Source organism: Balaenoptera physalus (genome assembly GCF_965194825.1).
Source record: "Balaenoptera physalus genome assembly, chromosome: 11".
In the NCBI taxonomy this organism is placed as follows: domain Eukaryota; kingdom Metazoa; phylum Chordata; class Mammalia; order Artiodactyla; family Balaenopteridae; genus Balaenoptera; species Balaenoptera physalus.
The window spans coordinates 19,748,766-19,775,310 of NC_138896.1; the positions used below are offsets into that span (position 1 = coordinate 19,748,766).

At 44.7% G+C, this 26,545-nt stretch overlaps 3 protein-coding genes across 9 annotated transcripts in view; 1 reads left to right on the forward strand and 2 right to left on the reverse strand.

Annotated features, from left to right (window-relative positions):
• GPLD1 (glycosylphosphatidylinositol specific phospholipase D1) overlaps positions 1–14,635 on the reverse strand; it is a 68,276-nt gene extending 53,641 nt beyond the window's left edge. For 2 of the 4 annotated variants that reach the window (XM_082415171.1, XM_082415169.1), the window contains exons 1-2: positions 553–4,527; positions 29–111 (exon numbers count right to left, since the gene is read on the reverse strand). In XM_082415171.1, the coding sequence (XP_082271297.1) occupies positions 29–111; positions 553–578 (109 nt within the window). In that variant the 5' untranslated portion in view covers positions 579–4,527. Of the gene's footprint in view, positions 1–28; positions 440–552; positions 4,528–14,514 lie in introns of those variants that run through there. The other 2 variants (XM_082415170.1, XM_082415172.1) reach the window with 2 other exon arrangements.
• The window catches only part of ALDH5A1 (aldehyde dehydrogenase 5 family member A1), a 29,502-nt gene continuing 7,603 nt past the window's right edge, over positions 4,647–26,545 (forward strand). For 2 of the 4 annotated variants that reach the window (XM_082415183.1, XM_082415185.1), the window contains exons 1-8: positions 4,647–5,119; positions 10,636–10,719; positions 12,945–13,115; positions 14,536–14,652; positions 16,239–16,382; positions 20,280–20,423; positions 22,188–22,346; positions 26,072–26,241. In XM_082415183.1, coding sequence (XP_082271309.1) covers positions 4,793–5,119; positions 10,636–10,719; positions 12,945–13,115; positions 14,536–14,652; positions 16,239–16,382; positions 20,280–20,423; positions 22,188–22,346; positions 26,072–26,241 — 1,316 coding nt within the window. In that variant the 5' untranslated portion in view covers positions 4,647–4,792. The remainder of the gene's footprint in view (positions 5,120–10,635; positions 10,720–12,944; positions 13,116–14,535; positions 14,653–16,238; positions 16,383–20,279; positions 20,424–22,187; positions 22,347–26,071; positions 26,242–26,545) is intronic. The other 2 variants (XM_082415184.1, XM_082415186.1) reach the window with 2 other exon arrangements.
• KIAA0319 overlaps positions 22,366–26,545 on the reverse strand; it is a 92,735-nt gene continuing 88,555 nt past the window's right edge. The window contains exon 22 of the transcript XR_014251302.1: positions 22,366–25,021. The gene's annotated coding sequence lies outside the window, so the exon portion shown is untranslated. The remainder of the gene's footprint in view (positions 25,022–26,545) is intronic.

The following is a 26,545-nucleotide window of genomic DNA, read 5'->3' on the forward strand; positions in this document are numbered from 1 at the left end:
AATACCATGACAAGGGGTTGGCACTTACCTATTTCTATGTGTGTTGAAATGCCACACGGTGAACTTCTAGGGCAGAGGGAGCCCAGTGCAATCAGCACTCCTGACCAGAATCTGAAAGTAGACATGCTCTCATTACTCCCTGCTCCTATGGTGACGAGAAATGCTCAGAGCTGCGGCAGCACGGAGTCTGAAATCCTGGCCCAGACCCACACTGCTCTCCCGCTAAGCAGGTCACTGACACGGGAAACCCAGCCTCATTTCAAAATAATATCATTTTCTAGTGAAGTCAACTGTTTAACTACTGTTTAACTTCACCAGAACAGCAAACAAACTCCACCTGGGAAAGAAAAAAGCGATAAACTGAAATCTACATGCCTCCAGGTGGTGCATTCCCATCTTCTGACCCCGGATTCCCCTGGATTTCTTTTTAACATGAAATCTGGACGGAGACACAAGCAAAGTTGTCTCCAAATATTCTTTGCTTTCTTTAAAAAAAAAAAAAAAAAAGACTCACCTGTCTCTATTGATAATCAGTATATTGGACCACCTCACCTTACAAGAGCTGATTTCTCTTGCATCTTTCCACACGTACATCTGGTTACCCTGTTTCCTTAGCCTCTGAAGCCACAAATGCTGGGGAAGCTTTTATGATGGTCAGCTGGAACCAGCTTCTCTTTCAGTATCTGGTGACAAATTATGACACTTGTGTGAGATTACACAGCTGCAACCACTCCTGGTCTTTTTATCTCTGGCTATTCTTATAGGGCTTATCCAGAGCCTGCTGCCTGGTCAGATTCCTGCAGCCCAAACAAAGATGCCGATACCACTGTCGGTGGGTGGGGAGTGGAGGAGCAAGTGGGGAGAGACAAATTTAGGACCAAGAAAGAAGGATTCAGAAAATGCTAGGTTCAGAATACACCTGACAAAGTATCCAATCTATAGCACTTAACCCATGGGAAACATTAGGTTTAACTCTTCACAGAAATGATGGTGATCTTAAAGCTCGAATTATGCATATTATACCTTAAAAACAAGAAAGGAGATTTTAAGAGTGAGAGGACACGGTATTCCTTCTCAGGTTAGCCAAACAGAAGAGAAGAATAGAAGATGGGATGATTTGAGACCCTTAGGTGTCTGCCAAGTTTCGTCTGTAACCCTAACTCTGCATCTGCAAAGCCCCAAGGAAAGGAATCCTAGAGCTCTCCCTCAACCCTGACGGCATGAGGCCCCGCTGCTCCTGACTGTTTGTAGGTCAGAGGCCATAAGCTGATGTGTTTTGGTTGGCAAATAGGGTGTTTTATAAATTTAGGCCAACTTTTTTTTAATGGGGAAAATCCACATAGAAACCTAGATTTCTACCTCTCTTTAAAAGAACAAAACAAAAAACTGTCTACATGAACTGACATTCCCATGTGATGTGACCATCAGCTGGAGCTGAAGAGCCAGCAGTCTCCCCTCCACAGACACAGAGGGTGCCCTCCCCACGTCCTCCAGCCCTCACCACACACACAACGTGTACAGGTTGCCATGCCCCTCTGGCCATCAGAGGCCATGGAGTTTGCTCCCCTCTCACTCCGGGCTTTCCAAAGCCTGCAAGTGAGGGGGAGGCAATTATAACTTAGGGCTCTGGTAAGCCCAGAAGACCCAGGAGTATTCAATGAATGACAACAGTAAAAGGTTGCAAAGGGTCGACAGGGAAAATGTAACACTGCCTGAAGACAATATCTAATCAGATTTAATAAAACAAACCTATCCAAAAAGCACCAGAGAAAGAAATGGGTTCAGGGTTCAGTAACTAAGCCATATTAATGCCAAATTTCTCATTACATATATTTTTTGTGTTTAAAATTAATGACTTAATTTTAGGTATGTAATAGAAAGGGAGGGAATTATTTTCTTAGGCAGTACAGTGTGATGGTTATGAGATAGGGTCTTTGTAGGACAATGCTGCTTGTAACAAAGATATGACTTTTAAAGGAAAGTTAAAATAGAGCTGGCAATATTAAGAAAACTACCTGACAAAGGTGTATGGAATTGTTTTTCTTTCCACCCCACGCCCTCTTTTCCTAATACAGGTGGCTTTGTTATAAAATAGACATCATGAGTCTACCATTTAGAGCTTTTCTGGAAGTAGAGACACAAGCTGAGAAGTAAACATGCAGGTATATTAAGGAATGAGTGGGGAGATACAGGCTTGAGAGCCACAAGGCCTTGGGTTTCATTTGGGTCCCTGTTCTGCTACCTTCTATTGGGGTGACCTTGGGCAAGTTACTAAAAGTTTCTTTGCCTCAGTTTCCTTACTTATAAAATTATCCATAAAAATGGGGGTAATAATAATGCCTACCATATAGGGTTGCCATGAAGATCAGATGAGTATATAGGTAACATGTTTAAAAGAGACCGGTATACAGTAAGTGTTTAATGAATGTTAACTATTATCATTCAAAAGAAATGTTCCCTTTCTAAAAGATGCACCTTAGACTTCTATTGAGTAACTATATTCCATATTGAATTTAAAAATAAAAACTTTACACTCAGATATACAGTAATATACCTTTTATAACAATTTAGATTTGTGTATGAAGCCAACACAGGGTAGGGCTTTTGAAGTGAAGGTGGGTCTCCTTGTGCAGTTAAATGAGATACAATTTTGAGGTCCAGAAACTTTTGAGATAAAGCAGACAATTTCAGCTCGCTTCTGCACAGTCTAATATGTTGCTGTCATCATAGTGCCCTTATAGTGAATGGGAGAGAGGATGGAGAAAGTGAGAATTAGATGTGGAGGTGCTCAGGACAGGGGAAAGCCAAGGGGAAAGGAAGAAGGGTCCCTGTCAGCTGGTGGTCTTATCCTTTTAAGCCCTGGTGAACGCAACTGGCCAGCTCTGGGCGGGGAGGCATCAGGGCAGCCTAGAAGCAAGCCCGGAACCAGGAGGGAATTTTTCCCACTCTAAATGGGAACTAGCAAAGAGCACAGAACAGTGAGTTGGGGAGAAGGGCAGGGGACATGGTGAATTTCCTAGGCCCTGGGCCCTTCTGCCTTGGTTGGCGTGGGGGGGAGGGTCCCTTCCTTCATAAAAATAAACAAATTTTTAAAAAATCACATTTTACATCTGCATTGGTATAAAGGTGTTATATTAATACTGAATGTAAAAGCTTTTTTTATTCTGATTTTATAAGAAGGTCAACATTTTTGTGTTCCCCTAAAAGTCCTATGGGCCCTAGGCAGAGTGGGCACCGTTTGAAATGGAACCTTGAAAAAATAAGCAGAGTAATTTTGGATCGAGAGAGGCAGCCACAGCGGACTTCACTTTTCTGGGACTTAGTTTTTGCTCAGCAGAATGGATTTCCCCAACTCTTAGAAATCAACTATCCGTAGAGCTCCCTCTGCAGGCAGTAGGTGGAAGCACACCAGCTCCCCAGTCCCGAATGTGATACCCAACCAGCCGTGGTCTCCATCAGGACTGCCTCTCACCTCCCAATTCCTTCAATAGAATACAGAACCAAAAAGTGAACCCACTCACACAAAAGATTAAACTCTATTTAATTAAGTGCTACTCCCATTTCTGCCAAATGTGACTGACTCAAGACTGAGTGACAGTGACTCAGCAAAAACCAAAGTCAAAATATAAAGTACCGCCTCAGCCTTTTGCAAATAAAAATCTAGAAAAGGTGAAGAGCCCACAGGCTCTGCAAAAGCCAGCAAGAGACTCTCCACTCAGGAGAGATACAGAAGGGGAGTTTTTTGAGACTAGTGAGCCAATCAACACAGAGTTAGGCTTCATTTGAACCCACAAATTCCGAGTATAGGCCTGCTATTTTTATTTTTATCCTCATTGTAGTTGAGGTTTCCTTGCTACTTCTGGGGTTTTAGGCCAAGTCGAATTGTGATTACACCTTGGTTGACTGATTTTGACAAAATGGTCCCACTGACTAGTAGGTGGCCTAACTTTAGTCTTACTAGTTGTTTGAACCAGGGCAGCTAGCATGGCTTTGAACACTGCTGAATTTAATGTACTGAGTAATGCTGTGCTGAGCATTATACGTTAAATCACAACAAACCTATGGGGTAGGTATTGTGCCAGTCTACAAAGGAAAGGAAGGAGGTTAAATAACTTGTAGAAGGTCACACAGCTTGCCAACAACAGATTCTGAGCTTAGATCCAAGTCTGTTCGTCTCCAAAGGCGCTTATATCATGGGCACCCCTGCTACCAGTTAATGGAGAGAACACTTAGACACACACCCAGAAAACCATCCAGGCAGCAGAACGGTGGACCACACTGCACCCCCTCGGAGAACCCTCGCCCCAAATCCTAAGTGCACAGGAGCTATGGCAATAAAGAATCGTGATCATGTCCTTAGAAGCTGGGGCAGATACCAGCATATCCATGGGCCAAGCACCAATTCCGGTGGCGGGGGACTGCCAGTTTGGGGAAGTGGTGGGGAGAGGGAGCGGTTCTCTTGCAGCGGTTGAGGGGCTAAGGAAAAGTTACAGACAAACGAGAGGGACAAAGGTGACGGTCCAAAGGTGACAAAGGCGGTCCTCAGGTGCCTCTCCCAGCGACCCTTCCCAGGTCGCGCAGGAAGCCAAGCCGCCCGGCGCTCAGGGTTAAGGTCCCGAGTGCGCGATGCAGAGCGAAGAGCGCGGGGAGAGGGCGCTGCTCCGCGTCTCGGCCACCCTCAGCCCGCGTCCGCCGCCACCCGGCGCGTCCCCGCCGCCGCCGCCGCCTGGATCCCTGCACTCGGGTGCGCACGCTCGCTTGCCTGCTTCCTGCCGCCGCCGCCGCCTGGGCCATGGCGACTTGTTTTCGGCTGCGGAGCTGCCTGGCCCTGCACCTCCCGCGGACGCCTCCCAGCCGGGTCCTCCGCCCCCGCGCCGACTACCCGGTGGCCCGGATTCGCGGCTACGCCCGGGGCCCGGCGGGCCTTTCCTCGGCCCTGCTGCGCACCGACGGCTTCGTGGGCGGCAGCTGGCTCTCGGCCGCCGCCACCTTCCCCGTGCACGACCCGGCCAGCGGCGCCGAGCTGGGCTTGGTGGCCGACTGCGGGGTACCCGAGGCCCGCGCCGCCGTGCGTGCCGCCTACGAGGCCTTCTGCAGCTGGAGGGGCGTCTCGGCCAAGGTGAGTGCGCGCCGGGTCCAGGGGGCGATCGGGCTTTGCCCTCTAGTGAAACCAGCCGTGTCACCTCCCCCTCCCCAGTGCTCCGGGAAACACCACGCGGAAAGTCATGGTAACAAGAAAAGAGATGGTCAACAAGTCGGTTTGGAGCGTCGGCTTTGTGCCAAGCCCTGTGCGGGCGTGAGGGGGCATAGCCCCGGCCTCAAGCCTCATAAAGTATCCAGTAGGTGAGGCAGAACACCAACGTGCAATTACAAGCGAGCAGGCCGGTGCGTGCGTGTATGTGTGTTGGGGGTGGAGGGCGGGAAGGGTCAGGGAAGGTGAGAGCACGAGTGACTTCAGAGCATCTGAAGCACCTCCCCGGCTGCTTCCGTGGTCCACGAGGAGGCTGGTAGTGAGCGCCCCGGGCTCGAGTCACGAACTCGGCAGTGGAGAGAACTGGGGAGAAGAATCGGGCAGGGGAAGGGACCAGTCCAGGACCAGTCTCCAGGTTTGGGGCCTGATTAGAGAGCTCCATCTATTAACTGACATAGAGAACAGTGGAGAATGGGGGGTGCGGGATGGGGGCTGTTAGAGCATTTATCATGTGACACCTGGAGTCAGCCCAGTGAAGTGACTCTTCACCCTGTCCTTCGGCATCCTCCCTCTGAAGGAAGATACAAATCCAGCAATAAGGTCCAAGTACCCGAGGGAGTCATAGCTTTCACTCATCCATTAGAGATTGTCTGGGCAACTGCTATGCCAGGCACTGTGGGAGGTGCTTGCGATACAGAAATCAACAAAAGAAAGATTCCTGCCCTCTTGGAGTTCACCTGGGGGTGAGGGGTGGGAGGGGAGTTCTAACCTGTAAACAAAACATAGCTAAACAAATATGTTAGAAGTGATGGATGCTATGAGGGAGAAAAAGGTAGAGAAGGAAGGCTAAGAGGATCAGAGGCCAGAGAAAAGGGGCAAAGATGCAAAATAAGTAGTGTGGGCCGGTGTACTGGTTTGCTAGGGCCGCCATAAGAGAGTATCACAGAGGTCTAGGTGGCTTAAACAATAGGAATTTCTGGTCTTAAAGTTCTGGAAGCCAGAAATCTGCTATCCAGGTGTGGGCAGGGTTGGTTTCCTCTGAGGCCTCTCTCTCTCTGGCTTGTAGATGGCCGTCTTCCCCCATCTCCACATGCTCCTCCCTCTGAACTTGTCAGTGTCCTAGTCTCTTCTTGTGAAGACACTAGTTATATTGGGTTAGGATCCACCCTAATGACCTCATTTAACCTTAATAATCTCTTTCAGGACCATATCTCCAAATGCAGTCACATTCTAGGGTACTGGGGGGGTTATATGAATTGGGGGGGGACCCTATAACATCAGGGTAGGCCTCATTGAGGACATGAGATGCAAAGACCAAAGGAGGCGAGGGAATTCAGCTGGAGCAAAAATCCTGAGTCAGGGGCATGCCTGACACAGGTGTAGATCAGCAAGGAGGCCCGTGTGCTGAGAGTCTTAGGAGGAGGGTGCTGGATCCAGTGGGCTACGGAGCTATTTTAAGGACTAAGTGGGGTTTTACTGCGTGTGAGGCGGGGCTCCATTTCAAAGGGTTTCAGTCTATTCACAGTGCCGAGAATAGACTGAAGGTGGGGGGGCAATGGTGGAAGCCCAGAGGGCTAGGAGGCTGTGGCAGTGATTCATGTGGGAGATGCTGATGGGCCTGCACTAGGGTGGGAGCCGTTCAGGCGGTGAGGAGCGTTCTGATAAAGGATATATTTTGAAGGTAGAGGCAACTGGATTCCCTGACAGATGATTACAGACGAGGTGTGAGAGAAAGACAGGATGAAATGATGACCCCAGGGCTTTTGGCCAGAGCCACTGGAAGGAAGGAGTAACTATCCACTGAGACAGGAAGGGGGTGAGAGGAGCAGCATTGGGGCGAGACATCGGAGCTCAGCTTTGGACACATTGAGTCTGAGATGTCCGTTAGTCACCAAGTGAGGGTGTTAAGTAGGATTGGCTACGTGAGTCAGGAGAGGGAGGCCTGAACTAGATACAACACACATGTGCACTTACAGCTGTGGGAACGGCGAGCTTACAGGAAGGGTGGGCATCGAGGCTGAGCCCTGGGCCCTCTGCCGTTGTTTTGGAGTCCCACCAGGTCCCGCAGCCTCAAGCCTGCCGTGCAGGGGTGTTACATGCGCCCTGGAGCTCTTCCAGGTGCAGTCAGGTGGTCTTCCCTGGGGCTTCTTGAAAGGACCTTGGAGCATCTTACTAAGGAAGTGGTGGGACCGGCTTTCTAAGGAAGCTGGGTCCACCTCCAGCTTGGACAGTGGGGCACAAACGCAGCTTGTAAAGCAGCTTTCTTGCCCCGAGGCCTCTGCTGCTCGCCCCGCTGCCCCCAGCTAGTTTCCGCTTCCCTCTCTAGGCCCACTCACGTCCCGCCATTCCTGGGGTCTGGCTCGTGTATTATTTCTGCCACGGCACCCGTTGGACCACACAGCCTTCCATCACTCTCCCCTGAACCTGTAGCGTGGCCCGTACCCTTGTCTCACCCTTCCCCTTGACATCTTTTGCATTACTTCACGTCTTTCTTTTCACGCGTTTTATGACCTCCTTTCTCAACCTTGTGAACTCCTGGAGGAGTTCAGGGAAAGATGGTTACTGACGCGTTTACTGACCGCCTTATAAGCTGATGCATTACTTTCTTGTGGCCTGCTGTAACGAATCACCCCACACTCAGGGACTTAACAAAACACAACAACACAAACTTACTCTTACAGTTCTGGAGGTCAGAAGTCCAAAATGGGTTTGCAGGCCTGCATTCCTTCAGGAACTCTAGGGCTTTCCTTGCCTTTTCAAGCTTCTAGAAGCCGCCCGCAGTCTGTGGTCTGTGGCCCCAGAGCACTCCAACCTCCACCTCTGTATCACATCTCCTACTCTGCCTCTGACCCGCCTCTCTCCCTCTTATAGTCATCCTTGTGGTTACATTGGGCCCACCTGGGTAATTCAGGATCATCTCCTTACCACAGGGTCCTTAATCACGTCGGCAGAATCTTTTGCCTTGTAAAGTAATATGTTCACAGGTTCCAGGGATTAGGATGAGGACCTCTTTGAGGGCCGTTATTGTGCCTTACACAGCTGAGTACTGTTCTTGGTGTTTCACGTGTGTTTTATTTAGTCCTTTTAATGGCCCTGTGAGGTAGATAGTTGAGCCATGCTGTTCATGAGGAAACTGGCTTACAGAGGCTCCTAGTTCTGTAACTTCACTCTTGCTCAAGTGGAGGGTCTGGGATTTGAGCCCCACGTTACTCCATCCACCACCAGCCTCCCCAGGCCCCTGTCTGAGTCTTGCACACTTACTCAGCTCCTTACAAAGGCTGGAGTAGTTTCCTGGGGCTGGCGTCACGGAGTGCCACAAACTTGGTGGTTTAAACCACAGAAATGTGTCATCTCAGTTCTGGAGGCAAGAAGCCTGAAATCAAGGTGTCGGCAGGGTTGGTTTCTTCTGAGGGCTCTGAGGGAAGGAACGGTTCCAGGCCTCTCTCCTTGGCTTATAGATGGCCGTCTTCTCCCTGTGTCTCTCTGTGACATCTTCCCTCTGTGCGTGCTTCTCTCTTGTCCAAATTTCCCCTTTTTATAAGGACATCAGTCATAGTGCGTTAGGGCCCATCCTGATGACCTTGTCTTAACTTGATGACCTCTGTCAAGACCCCCATCTCCCCATCTCTGAGGTGCTGGGAATTGGGACTCCAACACACCTTTTTTGGGCAGGCGCAACTAACCCATAACACGGGCCACGCACGCTGAGGGCAGTTTGTGGCCTCTGCTGGTTTCTGTGTTCAGGCTGGACCTTGGGTTTTCTGCCAGCAAGCAGAATCTGCTTTTTATTCTTACCATTCTCATGCTGTTCCATGTTCTTCTCCCATTCTCTCTCAGACTATGTGTGGTGCTCTATTCCTTGCGGGCCATTTACTCATATTTCATTTTTTTCTCTAAGCCGGGCCTCCTAGATTTTAGTCTTTCCTTTCTTACCCAGAATAAGTCACAGCACACAGGCCCACAGTCATCAGATTCTTAACCAGTATTGCACAGAGTGAGGGTGAAATTACTGTAGTAATACTGTTTTAAGAGCTGTCAATGCCTGTTCTCTGGGGGTTTGAGATTCAGAAGACTTCATCTCAACAACACCCTTGAGAGCTAAGATAACAAAGCTTATTAGCTTATCCAAAATAGGGAAGGGAAAGAACCCAGAGAAAGACGGTTAGTGGTGTTTACAGTCTCAGGCTCCCTGCTCATGAGTGGAATGAGAAAATAATTTAAATCTTAACACCTGCTGGATGGATTGGGGTGACAGAATGACAAACCAGGTTTGCTCGTTGCTGTGGGCAACCTTTCAGGCAGGTAGGAATAAACCAAAGATTCTCCTTTGCTTCGGATACACCTGTTCGGATGCTGGAAGCCAGAGCTCGGGGGCACATCTTCGTTCGGGGCACCTCTGTGTGGCCTGGTTGACCTGGATTCTCTGGGCCCTCTTTTTTTTATGGTTTTACATGAGTTCCTTTAAAAAATTTTTTTTAAGAAACCATTTCTTCCATAATATACTTAATAATCCAATGTATTCGTTCATCCTTTTATCTTTGGAAATTTTTAAAAATTGTGATAAAATGTACATAACATAAAATTTACCATTTTAGCCATTTGCAAGTGTACTATTCGGTGGCATCAAGTACATCCACGGTGTTGTGCCTGGGCCCTCTTCTTAAGTGTGCAAAACCCCTTCAGATGCCTTACACACCCTGCAACCTCCACCCCAGTCTGTGGGACAAATTTAACTAGCCAGTGAGTCGTTAAAATAAAGAACTATACTCGAGGACATTGTGTTGAGTGAAATAAGCCAGTCACGGGACAAAGGCTGTATGATTCTACCTATATAAGATACCTAGGGTAGTCAAATTCATAGAGACAGAAAGTAGAATGGTGGTTGTCAGAGGCTGCGGGGAGTGGAGAGTTATTGTTTAACAGGTACAGAGTCTCCGTTCTGCAAGATGAAAAGCATTCTGGAGATGGATGGTGGTGATTGTTGCACAGCACTGTGAATGTGCTTAATGCCACTGAACTGCATACTTAAAAATGATTAAGATGGCAAATTTTATGTTATGTGTATTTCACTGCAATTGAACATAACTTTTTTTTAAAGTAAGGAACTATACCTTAGTGTGGTGAAATTCAAGTTATTCATATTTACCATAAATAATAACAGCTGTTCCACAGAACTTTTTTCTCTCTTACAATTTATGACTCCGCACACCTTGTTAGATGCAACTTGAAATTGGATCTTTGTTATCACTTATCAAAGAAAGATCTGTACACCTGAAACAAATATAATGTATGTCAATTATACCTCAATTAAAGAAAAAAGGAAAGGTCAATGTATGTCTCCCCAAGAATGAGACCACACAGCAAATATTTTAGGAAACTGAAGATTATTTAATAGTCTCTCTTACACTTGGCATTTTGCTATTTATTTTTTAATTCTTTTTCAGGAGAGGAGTTCTTTACTTCGGAAATGGTACGACTTAATGATACAAAATAAGGATGACCTTGCCAAGATAATCACAGCTGAAAGTGTAAGTTCAGGACCCTAACTTACTACCTGAAGAAATTGTCCAGGAGTTCTTAGACTGAAGCATGGGGAAGCCTCTAACTTCAGTGCTGTAGCTAAAGAAAACGTGAATTCTTTGCCTAATGATCAGATATCAGCTAATTCTTATTTTGGGCACAAAATTAAGTCAGGCACGCCTATTTAATAATATGCAAGAAATAGATTTTGAGTGGAACTATGTGAATACTGCTTTTCCACTATCCAGGTTTTTAGCGTGTGACTGCTTTGATTGATTTTTTCATGTTGTTTTTGTACATTTTCAAAGGTACCAGTTTTTTGGTTGCTCTAATAAATTACTTTCCACTGTTCACAACATTTAGAAGATATTAGAAGGAAAAAAAATTGAAGAGGCAGTTCTAGGTGCCCCCTCCTAATTGTAAACATACTGAGAATGCAAATGAGGATTGTGGCTCAGGGTGGTCTTGAAATCGTTAGGTGTCATTTCGGGGGGCTCCAAGAAGCCTGGTCCTTTATGTCTTAGCACAGAAACAATTCAACGAGAGGCAAAGTGATAGATGAGAAGTGATTTAGGACTTCCCTGGTGGCGCAGTGGTTAAGAATCCGCCTGCCAATGCAGGGGACACGGGTTCGAACCCTGGTCCGGGAAGATCCCACATGCCACGGAGCAACTAACCCCATGTGCCACAACTACTGAGCCTGCGCTCTAGAGCCCACGAACCACAACTACTGAGCCCACGTGCCACAACTGCTGAAGCCCGTGTGCCTAGAGCCCGTGCTCTGCAGCAAGAGAAGCCACCACAATGAGAAGCCCATGCACTGCAACGAAGAGTAGCCCCCGCTCGCCTCAACTAGAGAAAGCCCGTGTGCAGCAACAAAGACCCAACACAACCATAAATAAATAAATATATAAATTTATTTCTTTTTTAAAGTGATTTATTAGAATAGGTTGCTTGTGAGGCTTACAAGCGGGCAGGCAAGCATTGCGCTGCCCCAAGTACTTAGTGGATTACATTTTTATAATCAAAGGAAGAGAGGGGAGGGGGAGAAGACCTTCTTTGTCTTTCTTGAGTAGGTATCACGCTTCTGTCATCGGCTCCGCCTCCACTTTGGGCTTTTTGTCCCTACATGGTCAGGCCAGGACTGTCATGGCACTTTGGAAAAATTATTTCAGGTCTCACTACAATGAGGGTCTTTCACTTTGAAATGTCCTTTCCATAAATGATTTTTGTGTGTGCACAGAGCATGTGCTGGGGGTCATTAACTTGATGACACCACCGGGCAGCTTGTAGGTCTCATGCCACCACTGTTTTATTGTATTGGGGCATGTCTCATGCTTCTGTTGTATAATTTTGTTGCTAATCAAGTTAGCTTGATTTTGTTGTTAAGCAAGCCAATCTGGCTTTAATGCTAAGCGACTTGTTCGGCTTTATGAGTCAAGCAAGCCCACATTGTTTCAGGATTTTCCCATTACTTTCTTGAGTGATCATTAACCTTACTGTGGTCTCCCAAAGCCCCCTAAAAATCCCTCTCTATCTACAGTCCCCTAATGGGGTTTCTAAGCTGACTATTGATTATCCTACTCAATGCCTATCAGCCTGGCAGGCTTCCTTCCATCACCATTTGTGATTCTGCTTTCTAAGACACACTGAGGTTAGTGTTGACTTAAAATATATTCACAACCTAAAAGTTGAGAGTTTTATTTGGCGGGAATTTTTAGGACTTCAAGCCCGGGAGGCAGCATCTCAAGTAACCCTGAGAGAACTGCTCTGAGGAGGTGAAGTGCAGAGCCAGGTTATACAGAAGTTTTGCAACAAACAGCAGGTAGTCTGAATGTCAAAAGATTATTGTAAAGAAAACCAGATCCCAAGTTAGGAATTTAGGGCTTTTCTTTGTATGGGAAGATGCAAGAGTCTGGGCTCACTGAAATCATTTCTTTGATATGCACCTCAGCTCTCTTGGGGCCAGTATCCTGTGTTTTCACATCCTGAGTTCACTCAGGGCCCACCAGCTCACATTGGAGGGCTGCAAATCGCTGATGACTGTGACATCCTTTGTTTACTGATGTGGCAGGAAATATTCCATTCCTCATTAGAAATTTCTCAACTACCCTGTGGGTTTTGTAATGGGAGACTTTTCTGCTGTGCTTGCATCCTTGAAGAATTTAGAAACTCAGAATCATGCTTTCGTTATTAGAAGGTAATGAGTGTGTCCTTTTCCGATTTAATTTAGGGAAAGCCACTAAAGGAGGCACAGGGAGAAATTCTCTATTCTGCAAATTTCCTGGAGTGGTTTTCAGAGGAAGCCCGCCGCGTTTACGGAGACATTATCTACACCCCAGCAAAAGAAAAACGGGGCCTGGTCCTCAAGCAGCCCCTCGGTGTGGCCGCAGTCATCACCCCAGTATGTGGCAGGATCTGCAAGATCCTAGGGGAGGAGGTTGAGTGGGCTTTGAGCAGGTGTGCTCATCCTGTTAGCTCTGTCACCTGTTCTTGGCTTCCTGATGCCATTGCTGCATGTGGAGGTGTGTTTCCTGGTCCTCTGTGATAGGTGTGAGAGGTGTGGTGGTGGCCAGGGGGCATTTCTAATGCCTGCAGAAGGGGGATGACCCACTGGAGGACCTAGGGGCTCCTCTGACTTCGCATAAAGGCTTCTTCTTGGCATTGCCTAGTACATCCGCAAAGATCTTCTGGTATTTATCATTTTTTAAAAAGACTTAAGATTTGACAAATTTTAAATGTGCTACAGTTTTGAGAAAATTTTATGCTTAATTTATGGTTATCATCAACAGCAAAGTATTTATGTATCTACCAGCAGGCACTGGGCCAGGTTCTGAAAGTAAAAAGGCTAAAAAATAAGATATTGTGTCTGCCTGGATAGGGCTGCAGTATACTTGTGGGGCACCCAGCTTTCTCTACATGAACTGCCTTTCTTGGGTCCACCTTCTAGATCCGCTATTAACTTCTCTACAGTGTCTGCCAGCTGGTCTCAAGACTGCTTATCTTTCCCTGCTCACCATAGTTACAGAGAACTGCCCCCCTCAAGGCCTAGACTGACCAGGTTTGACTCAGAACCGACTCTCCACTAGCTGTGTGACCTTGAGCAAATTACTTAACTGCTCTGTCTCACTTTGTCCAAACCTGCAAATGAGGAGAAAAATACCAACCTCATTGGGTTGTGATGAGGATTTAATTAATTATAGTTTAAAAGTGCTTAGAACAGTGCCTGGGACAGAATAAGCACTATATGAGTTTTTGCTGAAATAAAACATTGTTACTATAGATACACAGTTGTGTACAGAGAGCTATCTATAAATATATAGAGAGAGGAAAGTAATATATCATCTACCATTTTCAAAATCACCTTTGCTAATATTTTCCCCCACAGGGTCAGCAAACTACGGCCCTCAGGCCAAATCCAGCCTGCTGCCTGTGTTTGTAAATAAAGTTTTATTGAGACAGAGCCACGCCCATTCATATACATACTGTATTGTCTGTGATCTTGAGTCCTCGTGACAGAAACTGGACATCGCACAACGCCTAAAATTTTTACTACGCGGCCCCTTACAGAGAAAGTTGGCTGTCCCCAGCGTAGATGATTTTGTACTGTTTTAAACTCTGAAGATGTTTCCTGTCTCTATGAGCCTTTGTCTCCCCAGTCCCTGCAGTCAGCAGGTACCAGGTGTTCTAAGAGCTCACCTGTGCAAGAAGAGCTCTGCCAGGCAGTTGTGCACTGGGATTTGCTTGCTGACTTCCCAACCTGCCTGCCTTTGGACCAGGGGGCAGTCCTTCCTCTCACTTACCTCCTCTCTCTTCTGATCCAGTGGAATTTCCCCAGCGCCATGATCACGAGGAAGGTGGGGGCCGCCCTGGCAGCAGGCTGCACGGTGGTGGTGAAACCTGCCGAGGACACGCCCTTCTCTGCCCTGGCCTTGGCCGCGGTGAGCCTCTCTGCACAGAGTCCAAAAAAAGGATGTTACCTGGGACAGAAGGAAAGACTTTGGAAACCTTCTTTGCCTGCGTCTCCTGTTTGATGGTGTTGTGTTTTAATTCACTAGCCATTATTTTAACCTAGATGATGTTCTTTTTAGAAAAAAATAACAGATGGGGGAGTTTTCTGTCATCTGTAGGCAATGTATTGTTTAGGCTACCCTAAAAATGATATCTAGCCATCATTTTTATTAAGTCATAGTAATGTGACTAAAATGTGGGCATTTCTCAGATTCAGGGCACCTCTTAATCTACCGTTCCCTTCTCCAGCTCAATCTGCATCAGTCAGATCTTGTTCTTCTGTTTAAAACCCTCTAATAGCTTCTCATGTCTCTCAGAGTAAGATTCAGGCTTCCTGCAGTGGCCTTCACTTTTTTAAAATTGGGAATGTTTGATGAGTTTCTTCTATTCTGCACATTCCCCTTCATCCTTTTCTGTCCCTTACAATTTATCTTTTGAAGAAGCGAGACATTTGACCGGTAGCACTCCCCATAGTCTGGGCTTTGCAGACGGCACACCATGCACCGTGTTCCCCTGTCTGCTGCACTTTCCACAGATTGCAGCTGCATCCAGACGCTTCCTCAGACTTGGGTTCGATCCCATTTTGTGTCCTTTTGTCAGGAGGCGAGTAATGTCTGGGTGTCTCTGTTTTCATATTTGCAGCCATTGCTGTGCAATGCTGCTCAGTCTGTTAATTCATTAGGAGTGCAAAAATGGTGATATTTGAATTCTTTCCTTTTTCTTTCATTTATTCACCAGACCACGTCTATAAATCAAAGCTACCCATCATCTCCTGTGTGGTTACCCAGTGGTAAATTCCCATAGGAAAGACAGTATGTTTGATTCTTTCTTTTTATTTACAGTTTTTCAAATTAATGCATCTATTCCTGTCATCTGCCTAAGGTTCCCAATTAGTTTGTCAGTAGCATTATGTGCTAGTAGATTTTAACGTATTTGATGAGTTTCAGTTTGCTGCGGTTATTATCCTTGATGAAGCTCAGATTGCCCCCATTTTTGGCCAATGGCAGCCTCTTCGAGTTGGCTTTTTTATCTTTTAACATAACTCTAACAGTTTTTGAGACCTTCCTTGCTAGTATGACAAGATATTTTAGACTTATTATATATATTTCTTGCCCCAGACCTGGGATTAACCATTTTTGCAGAAAGCCCTTATTTCTTCTGGTAGGAAATTATATTTTAAGACTACATTTGGGGCACTAGGGATGGTCATTGCTACTAGTTGGTCATTGTTTCTAGGCCTTTTAGTGTCAGGGCTAGGAAATATACATATATGTATTCTCTCACACAATAAAGTAGTGCTTAAATTCATACAGAAACTTCCAACAACACATTCATATTAATATCCCATTAGCACTATTAAGAATCTTATTTCATTTCCAAATATATTCTGTCCCTAAAGTCAGCCTAGTTTTTTTTTTTTGCCATTACTTTTTAGATTAAAACATCTATTTATTTCTCTTTTCTGTTTTTCCAGTTTGATCATTTGCTGGCACATGTTTGTTGTTTCTCTTTACAGCTTGCAGACCAGGCTGGAATTCCTCCGGGTGTATACAACGTTATTCCCTGCTCTCAAAAGAAGGCCAAGGAAGTAGGGGAAGCACTTTGCACGGATCCCCTAGTGTCTAAAATTTCCTTTACTGGTTCAACAGCCACCGGAAAGGTATGTGACTCAAGTCTCAAAAAAACAAATGGCATTCTAATATCTTGTCTTTATAGAGTATCAAAATACTATTTCATCTCGATCACCATTTGTAGGAAGATTTCTGGCAGAGTGTTAAAAGCTCTGTCCCATAACGTAACAACCAATCATTTTCTGGAGATATTTGGATGCTGTTCCTTATTGTGACATGACCTAGGTTTCTATTTGACAAAACTGAAAGTTTAGGGGTAGACAAGGTTCCCATTATTTGTTGCATGTGAAGTAGCTGAAAGTGGTCCATAACTTTGGAATTCCCATAACTCTGGAATGCATGTTTCTTTCATAATCTAGAATTAAAGAAATGGATGTCTTAGAATTGAACAAAAATTGTGTTTAGTATAAAGGTGCTAACAGAAACAGAAAGGTCTTTTTTTTTTTTTCGTTTTTTTTCCCCCCTCATATGTTGAAAACTTCTTTCCCGAAAACTTCATTTGTGTGCCTGTGAGTGCATTTTTACTTATCCTTTAAAATGTTCAAAAGAGAAAAAAAGCAGAGGAGAACAAAAGTTCTTATTTATGGTGTTTCTCTCCAGATAGTATACTTTCTTCTGCTGGTATTTATATACACACACAGACACACACACACACACTCATGCTAGAGACGTACATAAACATATATCAGATAAAAATAATATAAATCTAATCTGAAAGTTTTGGTGAAACTGGTCATTTTTTGACACCATGAGAAGCAGGAGAGAATAAAGCACTTTTAGTAGCTCCCAACCATAACCGCATTTGTCACGCCATAAACTCACACTTGGGAAGCCTGCCGTTCATTCCAGAAGCAGGAATTTTTAGATCCATAAACTGCTACCACCCTGATCAATGGATCTTGCAGAGCAAACTTACTCTCAGAGGGTTTCAAGATACCAATAGTTAGAGAAAAAGAGAGAGGCCTGGGAAAAAGGGTTGTAAACCTTTGCCGTTGAAGCCAGAGAAATTCTCAGATGCTGGGCAGAGGCCAGCCACTCATTGCTCAACCTCGCTTTGCTCAGCGAACTATCCCCATTGGATAGACCCCAAAGGAAAATGTCGACCATGTTCCTGCCAAGTCCAACTGTGCCTCTTAAATTATTTACACAGGACAGTGATTCACTTCAAGTGGTTTAAAGGGAAGAGTGATAGGAATCACTGATAAAGGAATAGCCAAGGGCCTCTTCTGAGCTGATCTTTGCAGAGGATCAGTGGCTGAGCTCCTGATCTTGGACCGTAGAATCTTGCCTCTACTGAACCCCATTCGGTCAGCCTGTTCTGGAGATGCTGCCCTGCCCTCACTGCTTCCAGGGGGACCACCCCTCCCGGGGTCTGCCGCCTGGACAGCAGCCATGCTTTATAGCACATAATACCGCATCTGTTCCCCCGCAGAGAATTAAAATGTTCAAAAGAGAGTGGTCATTTGACCCGAGGAAAACAGATTCATAGGCTGGCCAGTGACCTCGGACGAGTGACCTGGCCATAGAGAGATGAGCTGGGCACTCACGGTCCCTTTCTAGGGCTTTGGAAGCTGAGATCCTGAGAAGGTCAGCAGGGGGAACTGGAGCAGAAAGGATTCCTTAAGACGTAGCAGGACTGCAGGCAGTGCCACAGGGGTCATGAAGGCCAGAGCCAGGTTCAAGCCCTCATCATGGGCACTGAGTAGCAAGAAGACGCAGTCAGAGGACACAGGTGGAGGCAAGCGACCCAAGAGTGAGCAGAATCAGAAAAATCAATGGCCTGGCAGAGAGCATTTCTTAAAAATTCAAAAGAAAATAAAGAAATAGGTTTACTCACACCAGTCAGAATGGCCATCATTAAAAAGTATACAAATAAATGCTGAAAAGGGTATGGAGAAAAGGGATCCCTCCTACACTGTTGGTAGGAGTGTAAATTGGTGCAGCCACTATGGAAAACAGTATGAAGGTTCCTCAAAAAACTATGATCCGATAGAGTTGCCATATGCTAGAGTTGCCATATGATCCAACAATCTCACTCCTGGGCATATATCCAGACAAAACTATAATTCGAAAAGATAACATGCACCCCTATGTTCATAGCAGCACTATTTACAATAGCCAAGACATGGAAGTAACCTAAATGTCCATCAACAGATAAATGGATAAAGAAGGTGTGGTATGTATATACAGTGGAATACTACTCAGCCATAAAAAAGAATGAAATAATGCCATTTGCAGCAATATGGTTGGACCTAGAGATCATCATACTAAGTGAAGTCAGAAAGAGAAAGACAAATACCATATGATATTGCTTATATGTGGAATCTAAAATATGAACTTATCTACGAAACAGAAACAGACACACAGACATAGAGAACAGACTTGTGGTTGCCAAGGGGGAGGGGGGTGAGGGAGGGATGGAGTGGGAGTTTGGGATTAGCAGATGCAAACTATTATATATAGACTGGATAAACAACAAGGTCCTACTGCATAGCACAGGGAACTATATTCAGTATCCTGTGATAAACCATGATGGAAAAGAATATGAAAAAGTATAAACACACACATATACATATATATGTATATATAACTGGATCACTTTGCCGTACAGCAGAAACTAACAACACTGTAAATCAACTATACATCAATAAAATAAATTTTAAAAAAAGAAATAGGTTTAATCTTAAAACTTATACTACTTTGTTGAATAGTAACATTTCATTCAGAAGACCGTTTTTACTAGTTCATTGCTGGAATATTAACATCTGGGCATATAGAGAAGTACCAGCACTGAAGCAATTTTCCAGCTTTTCTGAATTTTGACTAAGAGACCTATCATAAAACCCACAGCTGTGTATCACAGGGACCAGTCCTGGAGTGACCTTGGGCTTTTGACCACTGTTCGTTTCACTTGAACCATCCAAGCGGGTCCATCGTTCTCGTAGCTGTGACTGGACAAAGACCTACTATTGTGTAATAAAGCAAACATCCCTGGGCAGCTTTCCTAGGCCATAAGAATCTCTTCCTGGATATTTAAAGCCTAATAGTTATATGTATCAAAAAGCCTTACAGCTGTGCATTGAGCTAGTGATTATACTTTTTGTTGTTGTTGTTATAGTGATTCTACTTCTACATATTTATACTGAGGGAATAATTGCAGTGTTGTTTTAATAGCAAGGAATTGGAAGCAACTTAAATTTACAACAGATGGGGGCTGAATAAATAAATGAATGAATAGCTCTGCAATGGAATACTAGGCAAGCAGCTAAAGGATGTTCTAGAAACACACGCTGATATGGGTGTGTTTAAAGTGTTGTGAGCATGCTACGATGTTCCAGATATATGACTAATTGGGAAGATAAAGCAGGTTATAAAGCTGCGTAACTCTACCATCCTGTTTTCTTTAAAAAAAAAAAAAAAAAAGGCACATGTCCCTGGTGTGTGTGGCCAAATTCTGGATGGATATACCTTAAGGTTTTATCAGTGGTAAGCTATGGGTTATGGGGTTATGGGTGATTTTATTAGCGTATCTCTATAATATGATAATTTTATCATAATTTTTATCATAATTTTTTATGCTTATCATAAATTTATCATAATTTTTAAATAGGTTATACATTGACATGGTTCAAAAATCGGGACAATATAAACATGTTTATATTCAGAAGGTTCACCCTCACCCCCATCCCCGATTTCCTCCCTTTTATAAGTAATTTTTACTTTATCTTCCTCGTGTTTCTTTACCAAATACAAGCAAATATGAATACATATAGATTCTTATTTTCCCCTTTTCTTATGCAAACTGTCATCTCGTATACACTACTGTGCACCTGGCTTTTTCCACTACTGGGTAATTTTTTGAAACAAAGGCTTACCGGTCCATATAGTTGATTCGGTGCCCACAGCATCCTCTCATCTGCTCCCAGGTCCTGTTGCACCATGCGGCAAACTCTGTGAAAAGGGTGTCCATGGAGCTGGGCGGCCATGCCCCATTCATCGTGTTCGACAGTGCCAATGTTGACCAGGCTGTCGCTGGGGCCATGGCATCCAAATTTAGGAACTCTGGACAGGTGAGTCCCAGGGCATTTTTCTGGGTTGTTTTACAGATCCTACCCCCTTCCTCACCTCCTGGGAGGACACTTCCCTCATTCTTTGTCCACGTCCTCTTTCATCAGGTGTTTAGTAAGTGCCCTCTCTTTGCCTGGGACTCTGCTAGGCTCAGAGGGTCCAAAGAGACATAAGTCATCATCCCTGGCTTCAAGGCATTTCCTGAACAGCAGATGCCTTTTAATCAAATTGTTCTCTCTTCTCATCTTTCATCTCCTCTTTGAATCTGGTTATTTTCATAGTTTTACCTCGCTGGGCTTTTCTCTGCTGAACAGGTTTAAACATCTCCTCAGACACAAAATAGCCTGAACACCTAGGGTCTGAGGCCTACAGTCTTAAGGAAAAGAAGGGAGGAAAATGTTGAGATGGTGCCTTGAAAAACTCAAAGCCCTGCTGCCTGGATCTCATTTTTCCCGAGATGGAGGGGGCATGACAGGCACCCACTACAGGGCTGCACACACTACAGTGGCCCAAGGAGGGTCCAGGTTGTCCTTGGGAGAGTGGTGGCCTGAGCTCACACCTTGTAGGGAATCCTGGAGCATTAGATCTAGCAGGGACCTTCCCAGTTATCTGACACAAAACTTGCATTTTACAGCTGAAGACATGAAACTCTAGAAAGACTAACTGACTTGAAGTCATACATCCTTGGGTTCAGGATCTGGGACTGTGAACCTAGGGCCCGGTCTCCCAACTTCTATGCAAGCTGTTGCCAGGATCCTGGCTTCTTATGCAATATTCTTAAGCACTTTGTCTTGGAGTACCATCACTAAGCAGTTTTAAATGCATTCCAGAAATGGAATGATAACTCCTGAAAGGTTATCTGGGGGAAAAAAAGGTGAAATGTTGTATAATATTCCATATTAAATAGTTTTCATCTTTGTTTTGGCCTTTGGTAATTAATTTTTCTCCTTTCACATAACCTATTAAGCTTGGTTGTTTCAGAAACTGGTATGTTTCCTTTTAGAAACACAAAATGTCAAGGTGAGTAACCTTCAGAGTTACACTTATAAAGCTACAACTTTGGGGTGTATTGCTTTAAGCCAATAAAGATGCATAGGATACAAAATTATCTATAGGCTTGTTTCTATTAGAAAAATACATGATTAAGAAAAAAGCCAAGAAGAAAATGTATCAAGGGTAACTACATTTCCTGTAATGTGTTTGTATTACATAATTTTTAAATATTAGGTCTAATTATAAAAAATAATAAGCAAAGAGCTTTTCAATAATTTAGGCTGACATGGAAGAATGGTCTTGCGTCCATTTTCAAAAATCTCGGATTCCGCCAAGCACTTGAAAGGTTTAATAAGCTAGTGGATGTAAGTTAGCCTCTGAATCCCTTTCCTTCTAGCTCTGCTGTCACTGCAGCATCACTGTCTCAGGGAGTTACAGTTTCTTGTGTTGGTTTTATTCTTTCCAATAGGAGCCATTCAAAAAAACTTGGGTTAGGTGGCTTTTTGGTTTTTTGTGCACAGATATTTATCCTCGCTTACCTGTTTAACCACAGAGATGTGGTGGCTGTAGAGGGGCTTGGAGAAGTACATGCGCTCAGCACGTTTGTCTTTAGGGCCAAGCCCACGTGGGGAGGAACATAGCAGGTAGAACACAGGACGGGAATCACCTGGGAAAGTGCATTCACATTCAGAGGTAGCAGCAGTCACACGGTTATTGGTTGGGTCAATAGCTTCCAACAGACTGTCAGTGTGAGTTTGTTTCTTTTTGTCTAGACTTGTGTTTGCTCAAACCGTTTCTTGGTGCAAAGGGGTATCCATGATTCCTTTGTGAAAAAATTTGCCGAGGCAATTAAAACAAACCTGCATGTGGGTAATGGATTTGAGGAGAGAACTACTCAAGGCCCGTTAATTAATGAGAAAGCTGTAGAAAAGGTAAGTTCGTTTTATTATCTGTTCAATGTCATGGTTTCAGTATCAGAAGCTTAACTAGCAAAACCACTCTGGTAAGGTGGCCAGCAAGGCGGTTTTGGAAACGATGGAGAAATCGGGAAAACAACTGAGTTTCTGCCAATTTGTATAAACTGAGTGGCACCATGTGGTTATAAGCTTTTCCAGCTCCGTCATTTCACTGAGTGCCCATGACATCTGTCACTTCTGTTCTCCTACTGCCCTCCCTAAATTTTCTTTTACAGTGGTGATAATTCTGTCTCCTGCTGCCTCAGGAATTAAGATCCTGAAATACAAAGTTCTTTAATTTTTGGAACACCTAAAAGGAAAGGAAAAAGGCTTTGTTTTTGAGATCATTTATGTTTCAGCTGAACTGCTGGCTGGCATTGAAAACAAAATGCCCTTGCAGAAGAATCCTTGGCGAAAACATCCTGGCAGGAGATGTAGAGCCACAGAAATCATGTTTAAGATTTAGAGATGGCGAGAAAGGGAGACTCCTTAAGCAAGGATTTGTTTGTTCAAATAATGTCACAATCTTGACTACTAGCGAGGTGAGTTTTCTCTTCTTGTTCTACTGTTTTAAAAAAATAATCCTCTTTAGAGTTGTTTACAAGGAGGTTTCTTATAATACCAAACATCCGGTATGCTCCCTAGATAAGTCCTTACTGGTAGAAAGGATTTCAATAGAATTTTAGTAGAAAATGGAGGCTGGAGGTTGTGTGTGGGGAAAAAAGGGGGCACAGCCAGCCTCCTGGGTCAGCTGAGGAACCAAAATCAAGTTAGAGCCAGGTCAGCACCCAGGTGGGAAGCACAGCCCAATCGCTGTTCGTCGGCCTCCTGAGGGCCTGAGGACCAAGCGCTGGCATGGCTCCCCTGACCCAGTGGGCAGTCTGGTTGGCTGAAGATCATGCCTGGTGCCTTCCCCAGTAGACACCAAGGAAGTACTGGGGTTTTGTGGAGCTCTAATAACATTTCTAGTTATTGCCTTGGGATTCTCTATCTCTAGATAAAGAACATACATTAAAGTTTACATCAGTACCACCTGCATTTTTGAGATGACTTTGGACCCTGGGCACTCAGCCAGTGAAGAAAATTTGGCTCTGTACCAGCTGTGGTTCAAGTCCCAGAGGGGTGGTTCTTAACCCACCCAGTACCTTTAACAACTACAGATGCCTCGGTCCTACTTGAGGAGATTGGGGGTGAATTTGTCTGGAGTAGGGCCTAGGCATTTAGTGCCCCAGTTATTGCTAGTTTACAGACTGGGAAACCCGTCTGGAGATTTTGTTGTTATTCTTGCCAAAGTGATTGTATAGACATTGCTCTCTAGAGGACGCTGTTTCCTAGGACATCAAGCAACTACAGTTGAAGGGTTTTTTTGGTTTTGTTTTTTTTTCCTCTGAGAGTTTAGTAGAAAACATCTTGTCTGAAAACAATCCATTTTGCTGGCTTTAGTGCACATACAGTCACAGGGTAAATACCTGGGGGAAAAAAGTGCACATCACATTTAATGTGACAAGAGGAGGACAGAGCATATTCTATTTGAGGTCAAATAGAATGGGGCCTTGTTAAGTATGTTAACTACAGGTGCTTTTAGAGATATTAATCATAGAAAGTAAGCCAGGCTGGCTAATGGCGATTTGCTGCGGACAGCGGACTATGAGAGCATTAGAAGGGGTGAGGGTTTCGAAAGGGTGAATCTGGACGGCAGACCGTGCCCAAGCCTGTACTTCTCTCTTCTGAAATCCTACAGCATATTCCGCTGAGAATGGGAGGCGGGGCGAGGCTCCAGTGGACCATGGATTGTGATGAACTTCTGGAAGGCAGCAGGGATCGTGTTAACAAAGTCAAAGCAGATGAGGCAGGCCCAGGGGAAGCCTGCAGAGGAAATGGGTGTCATTTCTAGGATGGAGCTTTTCTAGAAGTGGCTGGGGTAGCGGGTAGCAATGGGAGGAGGGGAGAAATAGTGCTCATTGGTTCTACTTCTGCACAGTTTTCTGGGTCATTTCCCTCCACCCACCACCAATACATACAACGTAACAGAGGCATTTGCTCTGGGCAGGAAAATGCCTCTGAAGAAATAGAGCAGCCAGCCTAGGAGGAGTACAGCTTGAAGAGTGAGGGTAGGCACGCCAGAGGGGAGCTCCCCTGCCTTTGCCCTTTGCTCGGGTGGGGCCACCCCTAAAGTGAAGCCTGCCCAGTGAGATAAACCCAAGCTTGGCGTTGTCCCTCTTATTCGGGGAAGAGACTGGAAACAGCAGAGGTCACCCATGTCACCCATTGAAATTAACCAACCCCATCCTTCATTAGAAAGATGAACAACCAAGAATCACGACAGCCCTAGAGGAAAACCCATAGCACATCAGAGGAGGGTCAAGAAGAACAAACAGAACAGTTGGCCCTCAAGGAAGCAGATGACTCTGTGAACAGACAGGATTTTTTCTAGGAATCTAATAGTATTCTCCAAGAGTTCTGAGAAGATAGTACATCTATAAAACAGAAGCAGGTTCTATGAAAATGAAGCAATGAGAACAAGAAAGAACGTTTTTATTTATTTGGCTGTGCCGCGCAGCTTGTGGGATCTCAGTTCTCTGACCAGGGATCGAACCCGGGCCACAGCAGTGAAGGCCTGGAATCCTAACCACTAGGCAACCAGGGAACTCCTAGAAGGAATGTTTTTAGAAATTAAAAACATGGTGGTCAAAATCTTTTTAAAACTCAGTAATGAAGATGGAAGACAAAATCGAGGAGAGCTCTTAGAATTTAAAGCAAAAGACAAAGAAATGAAAAATATGGCAGGAATGCACAAAGAAATCGATCTGAGGTGAGGGGTGTATCCATTTTAGTAATAGGAACTCTAGAAAGAAAGACCTGAGATGGAAGAAATAGGATTATCAAATACTAGAGGAAAACTTATCAGAGCTAGGGGAAAATAACAATTCTTCAAAATTGAAAGACTTCGTCAATTGCCAAGTAGAATAATAAAAAGAAAAACCCAGATATGTTTCATTAAAATTTTAGAATGTCAGGAACATACCAGAATATTCAAGAAGCTTCCAGAGGCGGGAAAAGCTACCCACAAACCCACAAAGGAGTGAGGACTTTTTTTTTTTTTTTGGCTACGCTGCTGGCATGTGGGATCTTAGTTCCCTGATCAGGGATCGAACCTGCACTCAGCGTTCTGAAGGAAAATTACTTTGGGTCCAAATTCCATCACCAACCAATGCAAGGTAAAACACCAGACATGCAGTGTCAGAAAACTCTGAAGGTAAACCATTTTCAGTGCACCTTTTTTGAAACAACTACTCGAGGAGCATGTATTAGAACAAAATGAAAGTGAAATCCAGGGAGGAGAACAACATGGGATCCAAGAGCCTGGAACTAACCCAGGAAGGAGATGAGAACAAATCCCAGGGAGACAGCTGAGCATCAGGCCTGCAGAGACATGGGCATATGTATATTGGACCGTTCGACAAACTGTAAGAGCAAACAGCCAGAAAATCACAGAGCTGGGAGGAGACAGCATGGTACACACCATGTGCCCTCTTGCCTCTGTACCTCTGTGTATTTGGTTCTTTCTACCCAGAAGGGACCAGGGTACATTAACCTATTTGAAAAAGAAAGAAACCCAGTTACAGTTTTCTGCAGTTTAAACGTTTCCCAAGTATCCTCGACCACCTTTCCCAAGGGCTCTTCTTTTTCTCTTCACACAGGTAGAGAAACATGTGAGTGATGCCATTTCCAAAGGGGCCACCGTTGTGACAGGCGGGAAGCGACATCAAGTTGGAAAAAATTTCTTCGAGCCCACCCTGCTCAGCAATGTCACCCGAGACATGCTCTGCTCTCAGGAAGAGACTTTTGGGCCTGTGGCACCCGTTATCAAGTAAGGTCATCTAGCGGGTTGGAAGACAGGAGAAAGGGTAGGAAAGGAAAAGGAAACCTGGAGAGAAATCCAGTTCATGTGTCGTTTGAGGCCTGGGTGGGGGATGGGCTGAAGTAGAGAGCAGGGTTGTATCAGTGGAAACACTAAGTTCAATGTAACATTTAAAAAATTTTTTCTATTATTGCCTCTTTAGACCACAAAATTTACCAAATTCTCTACTTTGCTCTCTTGCTTTCTGCTGAACTCATTTTTCTTTGTAACGAAGTACATCCTTTAAGAGTTCTTTCAAGGGCGTCTGTGAGAA